Here is a 17782-nt window from a genome sequence, read left to right as displayed (position 1 = left end):
AAGATGCTCAATATCACTAATTATCAGAGAAATACAAATTAAAACTACAATGAGGTATCACCTCACACCGATCAGAATGGCCATCTTCAAAAAACCTACAAACAATAAATGCTGAAGAGGGCATGGAGAAAAGGGAACCCTCATGCATTGTTGGTGGGAATGTAAATTGATACAGCCACTGTGGAGAACAGTATGGAGATTCCTTAAAAAATGAAAAACAGAACTACCATAAGACCCAGCAATCCCACTACTGGGCATATACCCAGAGAAAACCATAATTCAAAAAGACACATGCACCCCAACGGTCACTGCAGCACTATTTACAATAGCCAGGCATGGAAGCAACCTAAATGTCCATCGATAGAGGAATGGATAAAGAAGATGTGGTACATATATACAATGGAATATTACTTGGCCATAAAAAAGAATGAAATAATGCCATTTGCAGCAACATGGATGGACCTAGAGATTATCATACTAAGTGAAGTAAGAAAGAGAAAGACACGTATGATATTTGGAATATATGTGGAATCTAAAAAAATGATACAAATGAATTTTGCAAATCAGAAACAGATTCACAGACTTCGAAAATAAACTTATGGTTACCAAAGGGGAAGGGTGGGGGGGAGGGATAAATTAGGAGTTTGGGATCAACAAGGATCTACTGTATAGCACAGGGAACTCTACTCAATATTCTGTAATAACCTATATGGGAAAAGAATCTGAAAAAGAACGGATATGTATATATGTATAACTGAATCACTTTGCTGTACCCCCTAAAAATAACACAATATTGTAAATCAACTACATTATAAAATTAAAATTATATTTAAATAAAGTAACAAGTATTAAAGAAGAAAAAAAGCTGAAAACTCTATAAACTAGTAGATTGCAATATAAGAAATGATTGTTGAATGTGAGTGGGGTTTCTTTTTTTTTTAAGATTTATTTATTATTTTTTTATTTTATTTTTGGCTACATCAGGTCTTAGTTGCGGCATGCAGGATCTTCCGTTGCGGCGCGGGGGCTTCTCTAGTTGTGGCGTGGTTTTCTCTTCTCTAGTTGTGGTGCACAGGCTCCAGGGCACGTGGGCTCTGTAGTTGTGGCGCATGGGCTCCAGAACGCGTGGGCTCTGTAGTTTTGCAGCACGTGGGCTCTAGTTGAGGCGTGCGAGCTCAGCAGATATGGCACGCAGGCTCAGCTGCCCCGCAGCATTTGGGATCTTAGTTCCCTGACCAGGGATCGACCCCGAGTCCCCTGCATTGCAGGGTGGTTTCTTTACCACTGGACCTCCAGGGAAGTCCCTGAGTGGGGTTTCAATGAACATAATTCATATATACGTGAATCATCAGATTTTCCAAAAACTGAAACACACTCAACTCTAAAGCTACAGTAACATAGTACCTTGACCTAAATATTTCAAATGTGGAGTAAAAACTATGACTACAGAATACAAAGGAATCAAAATCTGGATGACTGAATGTTTTGGTTATCTAAGTTCTGAATAAACTGTTTATATTTGCTTCCTTAAAGCTAAATTCAACTTTCAAAACACAACCCACCGGGCTTCCCTGGTGGCGCAGTGGTTGAGAGTCCGCCTGCCGATGCAGGGTACACGGGTTCGTGCCCCGGTCTGGGAGGATCCCACATGCCGCGGAGCGGCTGGGCCCGTGAGCCATGGCCACTGAGCCTGCGCATCCGGAGCCTGTGCTCCGCAACAGGAGAGGCCACAACGGTGAGAGGCCCGCGTACCGCAAAAAACAAAACAAAACAAAACACAACCCACCCTTCAAGAGGAGACACACCATTCATTCACACTTTTATGTGTACAGCAGGGATGCAAAAGTTTTCATAAGCAGAGTGCAGGTAAGGGGTGGCAGCACTGCTGGTCTGAGTCTGGGTCACTAAAGACACACTCCTCCAAGTCTCTGATTATCAGTAATTCCCAACCCAAGGTAGGAATAGATTTGTAGAAAGAGATACACACAAAAAGCAGGCCCTCCTCCCCAACTACCACATTTGCTCCTCCTTAACAACTACATTTCTATGGCCCACTGTGCCACAGAAAGCTTTCCACTAGCTATTTTAAATGCACTGACCATAACATTTTAAAAAATAAATTCACACTAAAGCTTAGATTTCAAGCTTTTCTTGAAAAGTCAGATCTGGCATCACTGAGTCTGCACGTACACATCACAACCACAGCTGAAGCTGAATAGGGCTAACCCCAGCAAAAAGGCAAACCTCTCTTCAACTCCACCTACTCAACCAATCTTGCCTAAGCCTGTAGGAATCTGAGACTGCAAGCTCTGTTGAACAGATAACACGAAACACTTTGTGCTAAATGTAACCTTGATTGCTCTCTAAAGAAGGATCATAGTAACAAGAGGGCATCTGTTGTTCTGGGCACCCTGATGGGTTTGTGTACCTGTATTTGGAGCAGGAAAAACTAAAATGCTCTGCTGCGAGAGGAAGGGGAGTAAGAAATCCTCCAAGGGAAAGGCAGTGTCAAGGAAGCTGAGTCCTTCCTGGGAAGGACCAGAGATAAAGCACCCAATAGCAGAGAGCCAAGAAGAGTTTTCAGAGATCAGAAAAGTCAAATAGTCTCTCCTCAGGCGTGCAATGAAAACTCCTGAAATCTAAATGATTTCCTCTAAGGAATCTTTAGTAATATCCACACTAGTCACCACTCTTTTGTGTGGACTGTCTGAGAAAACTAGAAGAATTTTAATTTTCATGCACAGTCAAGCTGCATAACACAGAAAAAGTACATAAAGATGCAGGATCCTGACGGCAGGGGGGTGATCTGAAAGGAGTCGGGAATTGGCAGAAATTCCAGGGTCTTGGGAGATGTAATATGATCCTACTACTAAGGAGCCAGGAGCAGGACATACGTGACATCTGTGATACATCGAATGGGCAAGACTTCCCTAGCACGTCCTCATGTTTTTATGCAGCGCTACCTATGCCCTCCCTCTTCTCCAGGTGACAGCCTATAGGTGCTCAACTGTCTTGGCCCTTGTGGGGCTTTCCTCCTCTCATGTGACAATCCCTGGATCGCCCACACTTGCTGTATCAACTACAGCCCAGGAGGCAACCCCCTCCATCCTACAACCTTTATCCAAGGTATCTGGGCAAGTCTGAAAGATCAGCTAAATTTAGCTAAAAACAGTGAACTTCTGAATTATATGTCTAATATTTTCTTCTTAGCTTAAAAGCCCCAAATCAAGAAACAATGTAGTGAAGAGGAAACAGCACAAGAAAGTGAAATGGGGGGAAGGTGTACATCTGGTCTAAAAGGGAAAAAAAAGGACCAGAGTTTACATTCTGGATTTTCAAATTAAGTTGTATAAACTTTGGGCAAATAACCTTTCTGATCCTGTCGCCACATCTGTAAAACAGAGATGATACAACCACCACTATCACTAATCAGCTAACATTTATTTCTCCCTTATTAACTGCTAGGCACTAAACCTTGAGTTTTAAGTGGATTTAACCATCTAATCATCAGAAAAGCTTTATGAGGCAGGTACTATTATTATTCTCACTTTTTAGGTGAAAAAACATCACAAAGCTTTTATGATGCTTAGAAATAACGTGTAAGGTGCCTTGGCTGGTGGTTCACACGAACTGCTCAATAAATATTAGTAACTTCAAAAAAGTATCTGTGATCTCAAAGACTATAAACGTGAAATCTAGGATTACAACCCACCTGTCAGCCAGGCTCAAACCCTTTCAGCCATTCTGTCCCCACCTACTTCAAACCTCAGCTCAGCAGTAAGGAGGCTCTAAGTATCCTGACTCACTTTAAGTCAAGGTGAACTTTTGTCACAAGGATCTTTGCTCCCAGAAGATGTCAACCAAAGAAACAGTACTCTATAGAAATAGGAATGATACTAATCCAAAGACATTCCTTAAGATAACCCTATTAGCCCCTTCTCCTTAGGGCTCCTAAGCCCCTTAGAATTTGGCCAATGCAGCTGGCAGGTTAGGCAGGGCCAGAGCTAATAATTCAGCCACGATGGTCAGGAGATTGGTTACATCAATAGATTGAGCAAATAACTAAATATACTGAGGACAACGGGAGCCAGGTTTGTCACTGTCAGAGAATGGAATTCTAAAATAAACACTATGGTGTTGTACTGGGATGGGAGATATGGTATTGATATGAACTCATGGTTCTTTAGTATATAGAGAAAAAAAAATAGATAAAGGTGGGGAGGGGTATATGCATACATATATTTTCCTAGTTCCAACAGCCAAGAGGACCTAGAAATGATGACATTATAATAGCAAGGAGCACACCTAGCACCCAGATTTTGGTTTCTACACACTATTCTTTTATCCTAAAAGGAGAAATGACCAAGTCCAAGTTTAGGGGAAGAAAAGCACAAGATGAGGCAAAATGTAAGGAAGTGCTTGAAGAACAATGAGGACCTATCAGGAGTCATCTTGAAGATACTCCCATTGGAAAATCTGGGACAATTTCAGCATCAAACAGGGAGGAATGATAAGATTAGAAAATCACCATTTGGCAATAATCACCTGCTAAATTAATGACTGAAAGTGTGACAAGGAATAGCTATTCACATCATCTCAAAGTATCTTCTCACAAAGACTTATTACTTACCTAATAAGTACAAAATAATTATAATTAATAAAAAGTGGAGAAACCTGACAAACAATATCTTAATTACATGATAAAAGTTAAAATCACTAATAATGGGACAGAGACAGCATGTGCTTCCTGATATCATGCCCTGAGAATATAGCACTGCTTCTATGCTAGTACTGCCAAAAATTCATAACCTGAATATTGTTTCCATGGGGAAACAATAGTCAAACCCAAATTGAGAGACAATGTATAAAGTAACTTGACTGGACTCTTCAAAAATGTGGAGGTCATAGAGACAAGGAAAAACGAAAGAACTGTTCCACATTAAAGAGACTAAAGAGACATGCACTATCCTGGATTAGATCCTAGACCAACAATGGATATTATGAGGACAACTGGCAAAGTCTGAATTGGGGACTGCTGACTAGATGGGTATCAATGTTAACCCCCTGATGTTGATGGTTGTACTGTGGAGAATGTCTTTTTTAGGAAACATACACTGAAGAATTAAAGAGTGATGTGGGGGCTTCCCTGGTGGCGCAGTGGTTGAGAGTCTGTCTGCCGATGCAGGGGACACGGGTTCGTGCCCCGGTCTGGGAAGATCCCGCGTGCTGCGAAGCAGCTGGGCCCGTGAGCCATGGCCACTGAGCCTGTGCGTCTGGAGCCTGTGCTCCGCAACGGGGGAGGCCACAACAGTGAGGCCCGTGTACCGCAAAAAAAAAAAAAAAAAAAAAAAAAAGAGTGATGTGGGACTTCCCTGGTGGCACAGTGGTTAAGAATCCACCTGCCAATGCAGGGGTCACGGGTTCAAGCCCTGGTCCAGGAAGATCCCACATGCCACGGAGCAGCTAAGCCCGTGCGCCACAATTACTGAGCCTGCACTCTAGAGCCCACGTGCCACAACTACTGAGCCCGCGTGCCACAACTACTGAAGCCTGCGTGCCTAGAGCCCGTGCTCCGCAACAAGGGAAGCCACCGCAATGAGAAGCCCACACACCACCACTATAGAAAGCCCACGCACAGTAACAAAGACCCAACGCAGCCAAAAATTAATTAATTAATTAGTCATGTAGCTTCAGGTCTGTAACTTAACTTTTAAATGGTTCAAGAAGAAAGAGAAAGGGAAAGAATAAGGCAAGTGTGGTAAAATGTGAACTAGGAAATCTGGATGAATATTATATAGGAGTTCTTTGTAACAGTCTTACAACTTTTCTGTAAGCTTGAAATTATCTCAAAATAAAGTTTTTTAAAATATAGATAGATAACAAGATTAAGGCATGAAGCAATAACAGAGCTGAAAGGCTTGTAGTCCCTACCAGCCATGCCCCCACCACTTCGTATCAGTGCCAAAGGAACATTCTATTTCAAATCCAATCCTTCACCTGTTTCTTTTCTTCTCTAGCCATAAAGAAATTATCTAAATGCTGAAGAAAAACACAGCACTGCAAGTATAGCCCAAAGATACCAGCATACTGTAGACAACGTAACAGATTTTGTTTTTCTAGACAATAGTAACCCCTTGTGGAAGACTTTGAAAATAAATCATTCTAACCTGTGAGAATTTGCTATCAAAATGTCAGATCCCCTATTAAATAATTTAAAGTCACTATTTACAAGGCAAACTTTACTAAATAATGTTATCCAGGGTCAAAGCCAAAATTCCTCTAATAATACGGTAAGACAACAACTCTGCCAAAGAACTATGCTGTCTCCTTTATATTCAATACTGATACCCTTCAGTCTTCTCTGCACCATTTTACCCGTTGTCCAGTCTCCTTGAGAACCTCTTCCTGCAACTTCCTGATTCTTCTCCTTATCATCTACATCTCAAATCTCCTCTCTGGATTTCTCTTCCTGGTGCCTGACTTTATTTTTTCTGGCTTTATTCTCACTCTGAATTTTCCCTCAGCAATTTCACAGTAATCTATAATTATCATTAATATATCAAAAACTTCACAGCTCTTGATTTGACCTTCTTTCTAACCACATTTGCAACTCACTGTTGGAGGATCATTCCTGAGATGCTTTGGCAGCAACTCAAAATCAGCATGTTGAAAACTGAACTTATTATCTTACGTCTAAAACCTCTTCTTTCAATCTAAAAAGAGTGGATATATGTATAACTGACTCACTTTGCTGTACAGCAGAAACTAACACAACATTGTAAATCAACTATACTCCAATAAAAATTGATTTAAAAAAATAAATAAATAAAACCTCTTCTTTCTTCTAACATGCTCCCAATGTTATTAATAGTATCTCTCTCGATCACCCAAGCCAAGAACACCAACAATATTTCCAATTCCTTTCTCCCCTCTCTTCATCATTCTACATCCAATAAGTAATCAAGTGTTAATCTTAACAAGTGTATTCCAACAGGTGTTTCACGCCCTTACGCTTTTTCATGTCTCAATAAGGACCTTACCATTTCTCACTTAGACCACTACAAGAACCTCTAAGTTACCTCCCTACTTAATACCGTATATGACTCTAATCGATCCTTTACGTGACTGCCAGAATTATACTGTAAAATAAATTTGTAACTGTATTACTTCCTTGTTCAAAAAGGCTGGATAGGGTTTCCCTGGTGGCACAGTGGTTGAGAGTCCACCTGCCGGTGCAGGGGACACGGGTTTGTGCCCTGGTGCAGGAGGATCCCACATGCTGCGGAGTGGCTAGGCCCGTGAGCCATGGCCACTGAGCCTGCGCGTCCGGAGCCTGTGCTCCGCAACGGGAGAGGCCGCAACAGTGAGGGGCCCGCGTACCGCAAAAAAAAAAAGGCTGGATAGTTCTTCATTCTCCAAATAAAATTCAACCTGCTGTCTCCACACTATGAGACCAAGTATCACTTCCATGCATTTCCACTCAGGCCATACTAAACTGACATAAATACTGACAGTTGCCTTCATGCACCCAGGACCTTGTTCAAACCATCTCTCAAATTCAAATACCCTTTCATCAACTTTACTCTAGTCCAAAATGCTACCTCCCCTATGAAATTGGCTCTAGACTCCAACAGGAATCAATCATTTCTTTCACTCTGTGCTTCCAAAGGAATCTATACCTCCATCATAACACTTTACATATATCTACCTTTTTATTGAATTGTGCTCATGTTTTCCCACCACATTATAAATTCTAAGAGAATAGAGACTGTGTCATATGCATTTATTAACCCTCCAAAGAACCCACAAAAGTGTGTTAAGCATGGCAGGATCTTAAAAAATGTAGAACAAAACTGAACATACCTGCTGGCAGCTCTCTAAATCGTAGGTATTCCATTGACCGTGTAGTCACAAGTGGTTTTTGAGGATAATAGAGAACATGGGCCAATGTATCCATACGAACATGAAAGTTGGTAATATAAACCCCCATAGCCTGCTTACCCATAGCAGACTGGTATGTGTTTCTAGGGGACTAAAGGTAGAAATGAAAAGCAGAATCAGTGAAAATTTAATTACTTCTAAATAAACAGACTTTACAGGGTACTTCATAAATCAGAAATATGGTTGGTAAAGTTCCTATTCTTTCCGAAAGATAAGTGATAACCATTTGGAATAATCAATTATGGCTCTTAAGAGTCAAACACAAGAATAAGCATATTAAATGCTGTAGTTCATCATCTTTACACTAAAAGGCTTTTCTTCCAGAAAAAACTACAGACTAATCTCTAATTTTTATTCTGCTTCCCCCAATTCCTTACAAAGCATAGTCAAAAACTGCTACCAACCTGGTTATGATCAGGAAAAGGAATAATAGATGCACAGACACCAAGAATCATTGATGGATGAATCTCACAGTGCGTATATGTGGAACAATAAGCTACTTCTTTCTCTTGTAAATCATCTGGGGTCATTGCGAGCATCACTGTTTCTTCTTCTAGAGTATCAATATATTCTACTACCCCACTGGCCACAAGATCCTGCCAACTAAAAAAGAATTCATTTAATTTCCTTACTTCCTGAACTATTTTAATTAACTAGGCTTCCTACTTAATAAAGAGTATTCCTATATCTGTATGCATTCACATAGAAAGAGTCCCAAAATAAGCATACCATTGTTAACAGTGAAAGAAACAAGTTACTGAACAATACACATAAAGTATGGCTCTGTAACTACTGTTAGTTTGTTTTGCTCTGCTCTGATGTAAAGAACCTACTTGTGGGGCTAGGGTGAGTATATAAAAACAAAAAATAAGGTCTGGAAGAACAAATACCCCAAATGGTAACAGTATTTACTTCTGAAAAGGAGAGTGTGAATTGGGGGCTTTTGTATTTTTTTATTACACCTATTTTTTGAATTTTTAACAATAAAAATATACACATTCATATATCACTAATAATAAATTGTAAAAGATTCTTTTTATTAAATTTATTATTACATTGTTTATGTTATACATTATCTATATCACATCGGTTATTTTTCTTTTTTTTGGCCGCACCACACGGTATGCAGGATCCTAACTCCCCAACCAGGGATCGAACCCATTCCCCATGCAGTGAAAGCACAGAGGTTATTTCTTATTAGTAGTAGAGGTAGTCTTTACCATGTCACAAAGACTTTTACGCTTAAATAAAACCCTAAAAGTCTCTTACTTGATAACAAAAATTAAGAAAAAGCAAATGTGACTGCTAGTGAGTACAGAGTTTCTTTCCGGGTCAATGAAAATATTCTGGAATTAGATAGTGGTAATGGTTGCACAATCTTGTGACTATACTAAAACCCACCGAACTACATAGTTTAAAATGCTTAATTTTAGGGCATGTGAATTATATCTAACTTTTTTTCTAACTGCATGTTCTTACCTGTAGTTGTTATATTCTCTCTCTTTCAATTGATCAATGTGTCTCTTCTTCAAAAGTAGCTTTTGTTTTTCCACAATCAGAAGTGGTCTACAAATACGGCCTGCATCTGTATAGATCCGAATCTCCCTCTCTCGAATATCTCTGATCATAGAAACCTATACATAAAAAGACAAAACAGTCTCATGAACTTTTATTTTCTCTGTATCATTAAGGCTTAGCTAAAAATACAACAGGATTAATAGATTATCAAATAAAATTAATAGATCTTAGTTTATCATTGTTCAATATACTAAAAACCTAGGTATAATTTAAAATTTTATATAGGATAAATATCTAACCTTGGTAATTATAAAGCTGAACAATATCTGGTAATAATGTCATGCAAAATAAATTAAAATGAAGAAAATATATGTTTGATATGACAAATACGAGTATATTTCTTATTTTCTTGTTTTCCCTCTTTGGTAATTACATGTACTTCACGTGTGTAACCTTTCAATATCCAGCCCTATATCACTCTGCCTTGATCAGGCTTTCCCAGTAATAAGCCTGACTTCTCACAATCACCTATAAGACAAATGGTTTATAGTCTAGCTCTCTAATACAGCAGTCACTAGCCACATGTCACTACTGATCACTTGAAATGTGGCCATTCTGAAAGGAGATATGCTGTAAGTATAAACTACTCACTGGCTTTCAAAGATAGCAAAAAAAAATAAAATTTATCATTAATAATTTTCCATTGATTATATGTTGAAATTGTAATATTTTTGATGTATCCGGTCAAATAAAACATAATGAAATTATTTTCATCTATTTCTTTTTTGGGGGGGGCCATGCCACATGGCTCACAGGATCTTAGTTCCCCAACGAGGAATTGAACCCACGTCCTCGGCAGTGAAAGCGCAGAGTCCTAACCACTGGACCACCAGGGAATTCCCTTTTTTTTACTTTTTTAACATGACTAGTAGAAAAACATAAATTGCATATGTAACTTGCATTATATTTCTACTGGATAGTGCTAGAAAATATATTCCTGGAAAACATCAAAAATATTTTGGGAAAACTTACGATAAAGAACATAATATTAAAAGCACTACAGAATCTGAAGTGCCAATATAAAAAGAAATAAGTCAAGAAGTAAACAAATAAGAATCTTCAGTAAATTATCTAGATCTAATATATAATCTTAAAAGTCAACTAAGCAATGAATTGCCAATGAGTTGGGAAATGGAAAAACAGATTGGTATTTCTACACAAAAGTACTTTTAAAAAGTGAAATCAGCATCTGGATACTTTTATTAAAGAAAAGATTGGGTGGGGAATTCCTTGGTGGTCCAGTGGTTAGGACTCTGCGATTTCACTGCCGGGGCCCAGGTTCGATCCCTGGTGGGGGAACTAAAACCACGCAAGCAACTCAATGCAGCCAAAAAAAAGAAAGAAATTAAAGATTGGGTTTATTTAAGAAAGGAAAGGTTTGGATTACTCAGTTTTAAAATGATAGTAAATCATAAAAGCTTGATCAAAAACACCAAGTTCTCCCAAAGTAAAGAGTCAAAAGCCAAGAAGAAGATAAGTCCCACATTCCTAGCCCACTTCCTGTCCTTAGAAAACAATCTGAAACACTGTGTTTATGAGCAAAAACACCATGCGTGGCATTCTCAAATGCTTACCTTGAATCCTTAGAGAATTCCTAATAGAATATAGAATATTACAATACAGTTAATAGAATATAGCTCTTGTCTTAACAGGAAGACATAAACTGAGCTGCGTCTCCTCAAAGGCCAAACAGTATCTTGTGTTCCAAAGGAAACAGGTGTTCTTGAGAGGACTATTGACAGGAAAGCCTAACAGGTCCAACACAAGGCTAAAGTTAGAAATGGGTAAAATGAGGACCTCTGATTATCAGAAAGTATGAAGGAAAAGAAAAAATACTAGACTCCTGAAAAATATACACAATTTTCCCACTAAGAAGCTCCCAACAACACTCTCCAATAGGAGATTAAAGAGCCTAGTCCAAGGACATAGGGTCCATTCATAGTTTCAACACTCACTCACTCAGTGTCAGACACTACATGTCAGGCACCATACTCAGAACTGAAAATACAAAGTCATATTAAGACATGTTCCCTGCCTCTGAGAAGTTAATAGTTTAGAAAGTGAGGTAGGCAAATAAATCAACAGTTACTATCTGGTATAAGCATTCTGTCAGAAGTTATTTAAGGAAAATATGCCACATATAGTCACAGAGACAGATCTAAATCAGGGGCTCAGCGAACAGCCTGCAGGCCAAATCTGCCCTCACCTGCCATCTATATTTTTTAAATAAAGTTTTACTGATTTATGTATTGTCTATGGCTACTTTTTACTACAACAGCAGCGTTGAATACACACCAGACACTGTAAGGTAAACCAAGACTAAAATATTTAATACCTGGTCCTTTAAAGAAAATGTTTGCCAACCTCTGATCTAAATCAAACTGGGTGGTCAGGTGAAATATCCTGAAGGAGACGAGAGTTAACACTAGAGTTTTGCAGAATTGGTGAGATTTACCTAAAAAAAAGTAATAAGCACCCTTTTCCCTATTACCCATTTTTGAGGACGCATGGATGACAAGGAGCACAAGCATTCCAGGTTGAGGGAATGGGCCCATGGAAAGGTAAAGAGGCCTAAAACAGCATGAAGAATTTAATTTTATCCTAGAGAAGACAGAAAACCTAAAGGCAGCTCTCAGCAGAAACACCTGGCATTAACAAAGTTCTCAATCACAAAAAACACAACCAATTTTGGTTCTTAGGCTTTCTCTTAGCCTTGCCTGCCACACTCAAGTGAAGCATGCTGTTCCCGATTTCTTCAAGCCATGAATACGCCTGGGTCAAAATCCAGGTTTGCCTACTAGAGGAAGGCCTGGAGCAGCCAAACCTCGATTCTCTGCTTTGCTACATAGACAGGAGGTCAGCTTAAGTGTGTTACAGTTTCTCTCCAAATCCACTTTCACCGAGACAGACCCAAAGGTGTAGATTTGGGGAAATCAAAAGCCTGAGCCCAGCCCTCAATACAGTACACTAAAAGCAAAAGCCCTATTTTGGGGAGGAATAAAGCTCATACAGTATTTTGATGACTAAAAAAAAAAAATCCATCCTAATCCCAGAGCTCTTCAACATCCACCTAAACATAAAGGAATCTAATAGAGGTGTATCACATTTCATGAATGAATCTCTGGATTCCGACAAAGGAGAAATCAGAGATATTCACTCGCTTTTTAAAAGCACTGTAGTCAGCTTTACAAAAAGATTCTCAAAAGAATTTTTTACTTCAAAATGTAATTTGAATTCCAAAATATAATTTAATAACAAATTACATGTCAAAATTTTAGATGCGTATATCTAAGGCATTAAAGCAAACAATACCTTATAATTAAATCTAGCTCAAAACATCATCTAGAATTTTGAAAATGTACTTTACAATTCAAAGGAAACCAGTTCAAGAAAGATACCAAAGCAAAGATAACTTTCACTAGTCTTTATGCCTAGTTTGGAAATCCCAGAGATCATGTCCTCTTAATTAATTAAGGACTCTTACTTCAGACACAATGATGTCCATCTGACGCCTCAATTTCCGTAGAGTGTTCATAAGTTGTTCAGGATCTTTATGTATTCCAACCCAGCAGCCATTAACAAAAATCTTCGTTGCACTAAAATGCAAAACCAAAAGCATTCTGCACTTAGTAACCCTCTAATAAGTTATAACCGAAGATTAACAAGTTTTTTTTTTAAATTGTATTTATACACACTCAGCAATAGCTGCAGGAGAAATTTCTTCTAAATTTTCCATACTCCATTCTTCTAAAAATTCCAGAATTGGAGAAGGCTGAGATCCAACTGAAATATAAGCCATCAGAGCTAAATTCTTCACAAGTCCTACAGCATGGCCCTTGGAATAAATAAAGTACATATTACTCATACTGATTTAACATGCCTATCCAAATTCTTTTCCACAAACATTTTCCTCCAATTTGATTTCAGAATGTACTCTTACTTCCTAAGAACAAAATTATAATATCTTAGTTCTAAACTATACTACATAGTTAAATAAAATTATAAGTAATTATAAGTAACAAAAAATTTCTTATAAAAGTAATTATACCCTACATGATTACTGTTGGACTTTCTGTCTTGAACATAAATTCTAATGCATTACCTCTGGAGTCTCAGCAGGACACACCATTCCCCACAACGTATTATGCAACTGTCTTGGTTTTGCTAGCTTGCCATCTCTACCAATGGGAGAATTTAAACGACGCAGGTGAGAAAGAGTAGATGCAAAAGTTAGGCGGTTTAATACCTAGAAAACAATAGCAAATCTTTAAATTTTGGGCATTTCGGTTACTCACACTATCACATTTTTGGCAAATACTAGAATCAGGCAAAGTCATATTTTTACATATAATCCACTCAGTGTCCAACTGTCCGCATCCCTCCCTCCTTTCTCCATCCTGCCCTGGATAATCTTATTCACCCCTGTAACTTAACTGACCCTTACAGCAGCAATGGCAAATACATGACACACAGTTCTAACATACCACATAAATGTTTTGTTTACGGTCTATCTCCAACCACTAGGATGTTAGTTCCACAAGGGTGGGGAATTTTTATTTGTTTGTTTTGTTCTCTGTTGTATCCCTGTACCTAGAACAGTACACTTGGCATACATTAGGCACTCAGTAAGTCTTATACGCTACCAACTCACATTCCTTTGATCATAGCAGACATCACTAATCCATCCGAGAACTTTTCCCAGGCTGAGGCCTCTGAATCCAACACAGAGATTCAACACTTACAGAACACTAAGCAAGGTAATACTTGTTAGTAAGATAATATTTAGATGGATATAAAGCAAGCAACACAAACTCAATGTACCTAATAACAAAATCACCACATTCCCCAGCCCTACAACAACCCATCCTCCTTCTTCTTCCTAAGTCTCCTGTCATTGTTAATGGCATCACCCTTCCCTTTATCTCCCAATCTAGAAATCTCAAGATATTTTTGTCTCTGACTTCCTCCTTTCACATATAATAAACAATAAACATATCCTGTCAACTCTATTTTCAAACTTTCTCAAAAAACCATTCCCAATGTCACAGCAATAAACCAGCACCTTACCTCTTACCTATACTATCGCCATCAGCTCATAAGTTCCTGTAATGTCCTCTCCAATCTACTCTCCTCAGTTACCAGAATTATTAAAACACAGATATAGATAAGTTCACATCACTCACTGAATTAAAAAATATTAAACAGTTCCCCGCCAACTAGAGCAGCATGACTCTGAAGCTCTTCTCAATGAAGCCCCAGATGACCTTCCCCTACCAGCAGTCTCCAGAACTCCTGTACTCCATTCACATTGCCAAACACCTTCTCACCTCCACAACTCTGACCACGCTACTGCCACAGAATGGAATGTACTACCCCATTCTGCTCTGTCTGGTGAAATGTTACCACTTCCATAGAAGACATACGACCCACCTCCAGGAAGAACTGTTCTCTTCTCTCTACTCTGTGGAGTTTTCCATCATTCAACTAATCAGTCACAAAGTCTTACAAAACTTATTTCGTAAATATTTCTCAAATTTGACTCCACTCTCCACCTCTACAAAACTGCTCTAGTGCAGGCCCTAATTATTTCTCACTAAGGCTGTTGCAACAATCTTTCTGCCACCAACTCTGCCCTTCTCAAATCTTTCTCCACACTGCCAATTACTGTGAATCTACCTAAAAAGCAAAAATGAACATGTCACTCCCCTCTATGAGGTGTTCCAGCTCTCCACTCCAACCCCATCTTCCTAACTCTCTCGCTTTGATTTGAAAACCCAAGAATGCTCTAGCTCCTTCCACATACACATGCTCTTTTCTCCCTGTCCCTTTGTTCAGGATATTAAGTTTTCTCCAGTTTTCCTGTGAGCTACTGGTTCTACCCTCCTCCAAGACTTGGGCTATTTCCCAACAACCCTTCAGGAATCAGCTCAACTGTCACCTCCTAAAGAAAACACTTCTTTTCACCCTTTCAGCCAGTGCTAAATGCCTTTCTCCAGCATTCCCACAGAGCAGGTGTGCACAGCTCTCATTTAATACTCACTGTATCATGTTGTAATATCTGTTTACATCTATGAGTATAGACTGTGAACTACTGAAGATCAAGGATCATGTTTTATTCATTTCTGTATCTCCAATGTGTGACAGAGTGCCTGGCACATCTTAAGTCCCAGTACACACACTGAACTGAATTGGCAGGATGGCGTTTATCATAATTCAGCTCAAGGCAGAATGAGCTGTACATGGACGAATGTTTCCTCTAATAGATGGTAAGCTCGAGGGCTGGAAGAGCGTCTCATTCAACTCTGTGAACCCAGCATCACAAACACCAAGTAGACTCAATAAATCCTTACTAAACTAAAAGGAACTAGAAATTTAACTGGACTCTAAGCATTCTTCCAGAATTTCTTAAGCCATCTAGGTTTCTAGGAATCAGGAGCTTAAAGTTGGTGTCTGAATGCCAAATTAATAAGGTGATGCTGGTATAGGCTAGTTTAAAAAAAAAGAGGGGGAGATCCCCTCCATAAAGCTAGACATATACACTATAAATTTTCAATCTTATATGAAAATACAAAAAATAAATAAAAAATACCTAGTGAGACATTTTTGTAAAAGGTTTCCCCCATTACTCCTCCTGAGAGTAGCTATTGCAATCACTGTACATAACAACAGGCCAACATAGAGAAATCACTGTTAGAGGTATTACATTTTGCAAAAAAGGAAGCAGATGCCCATTTATTCTCTGGGTATCAGCTTCTAATACAGAGCTTTTAAGACAGAAAAACTGGGACTTCCTTGGTGGCACAGTGGTTGGGAGTCCACCTGCCAATGCAGGGGACATGGGTTCAATCCCTGGTCCGGGAGGATCCCACATGCCACGGAGCAACTAAGCCTGTGCACCACAACTACTGAGCCTGCACTCTAGAGCTTGTGAGCCACAACTACTGAGCCTGCGTGCCACAACTACTGAAGCCCACGCACCTAGAGCCTGTGCTCTGCAACAAGAGAAGCCAATGCAACGAGAAGCCCACGCGCCGCACGAAGAGTAGCCCCCGCTCACAGCAACTATAGAGAAAAGCCCGTGCACAGCAACGAAAACCCAATGTAGCCAAAAATAAATAAATAAATTAATTAATTAAAGAAGAATATTTAAGGCATTAAAAAAAACCAAAAATTTCACAAACATGGACTGTTTCACCTCCCAAGAAGCTACTCGAATTCATTAAATATCTTGATGCAAGTCAAAACTTTTAAATCTCTTAGTAATGCTAACAGCTAATTTAAGAAAAATTTCACTTTCATAATTCAAAAGCCCCCAAGTACTTTTATATCTGACCAAGAAAAAAAAAAAGGCAAAACAATTTACATTCAGTGAATGAAAGATTCTATTAGTCCCATAACATTTTCTTATCAAACCTGTAGTCACAGTTAACATCCTTACCTGAGATACTCCAGCTCTGGCTTGATGAGCTTTCTTTTGGTCACCCCAGTTCCCAGTAGCTAAAGAATATTTTAGGCCATCAGATATAATCCTTGTTTTAATTGCCAACTCCAAGTTAAAATCCTTTCCTCGATCAATGAACTTCTGGGCATAGATCCGTACTTCTTTAAGCAAATTCTTAAACATTCTGCCCAATAAAATGTTTTAAACATGTAAAGGTCTACAATATGCATCCTTAACAAGGACAATATTGCCCACAAGGGGGCGAAAAGTGGTTGAGGTAGAGGGAGGGAAGTGTTATTACTTTTTATATAAAAAGCAAAGACGTACATATGGTACATAAACATATACAAGCAAAGCAATTAGAGAAAAATACTCAAAAGAGGCCCCTTAGTGGGGCAATAACAAAACGAGGTTGAAAAACACTAATATACAATATAATAAATAACAGAACACATACAAAACATTGCTAATATTATTTCTATATTAAATTACCTACATTATTTTTACAAATAAGTTTTTCTAATTATAGAAGTATTATATGTTCATTATAGAAAATACGAAAAATATAAAAACATATCAAGAATAAGATAAAAATCACATATAACCCCAATACTGAGACAACCACTGCTAATATCTTGATAGACTTCCTTCCAGCTTTTGTTTTTATAAACTGCAAAGCAGAACTAATAAAAATTCCAGTATCAGCACTTAGAAAATCAAGGCAATAATTCAGCTTTCTCAAATGCTTTGTAAAGGTAGAGAAAACATAAACAAGTTATAAATTTCCTCACAATCTTGAAATTCTCAAATTTGAAGTATCAA

The 17782-nt window shown here is 38.6% G+C and overlaps 1 protein-coding gene across 2 annotated transcripts in view; it reads right to left on the bottom strand.

Annotated features, from left to right (window-relative positions):
• POLR2B (RNA polymerase II subunit B) overlaps positions 1–17782 on the bottom strand; it is a 46151-nt gene that overhangs the window by 10518 nt on the left and 17851 nt on the right. For both annotated transcript variants that reach the window (XM_067736105.1, XM_067736106.1), the window contains 7 exons: positions 16958–17144; positions 13622–13765; positions 13215–13354; positions 13004–13115; positions 9421–9575; positions 8346–8544; positions 7864–8032 (listed from right to left, as the gene is read on the bottom strand). In XM_067736105.1, coding sequence (XP_067592206.1) covers positions 7864–8032; positions 8346–8544; positions 9421–9575; positions 13004–13115; positions 13215–13354; positions 13622–13765; positions 16958–17144 — 1106 coding nt within the window. The remainder of the gene's footprint in view (positions 1–7863; positions 8033–8345; positions 8545–9420; positions 9576–13003; positions 13116–13214; positions 13355–13621; positions 13766–16957; positions 17145–17782) is intronic.

The sequence above is a fragment of the Pseudorca crassidens genome, chromosome 4, assembly GCF_039906515.1.
Source record: "Pseudorca crassidens isolate mPseCra1 chromosome 4, mPseCra1.hap1, whole genome shotgun sequence".
Classification (NCBI taxonomy): Eukaryota; Metazoa; Chordata; class Mammalia; order Artiodactyla; family Delphinidae; genus Pseudorca; species Pseudorca crassidens.
The sequence above is the reverse complement of the archived record's forward strand: the minus strand, read 5'-3'. Positions and strand labels throughout refer to the sequence as shown.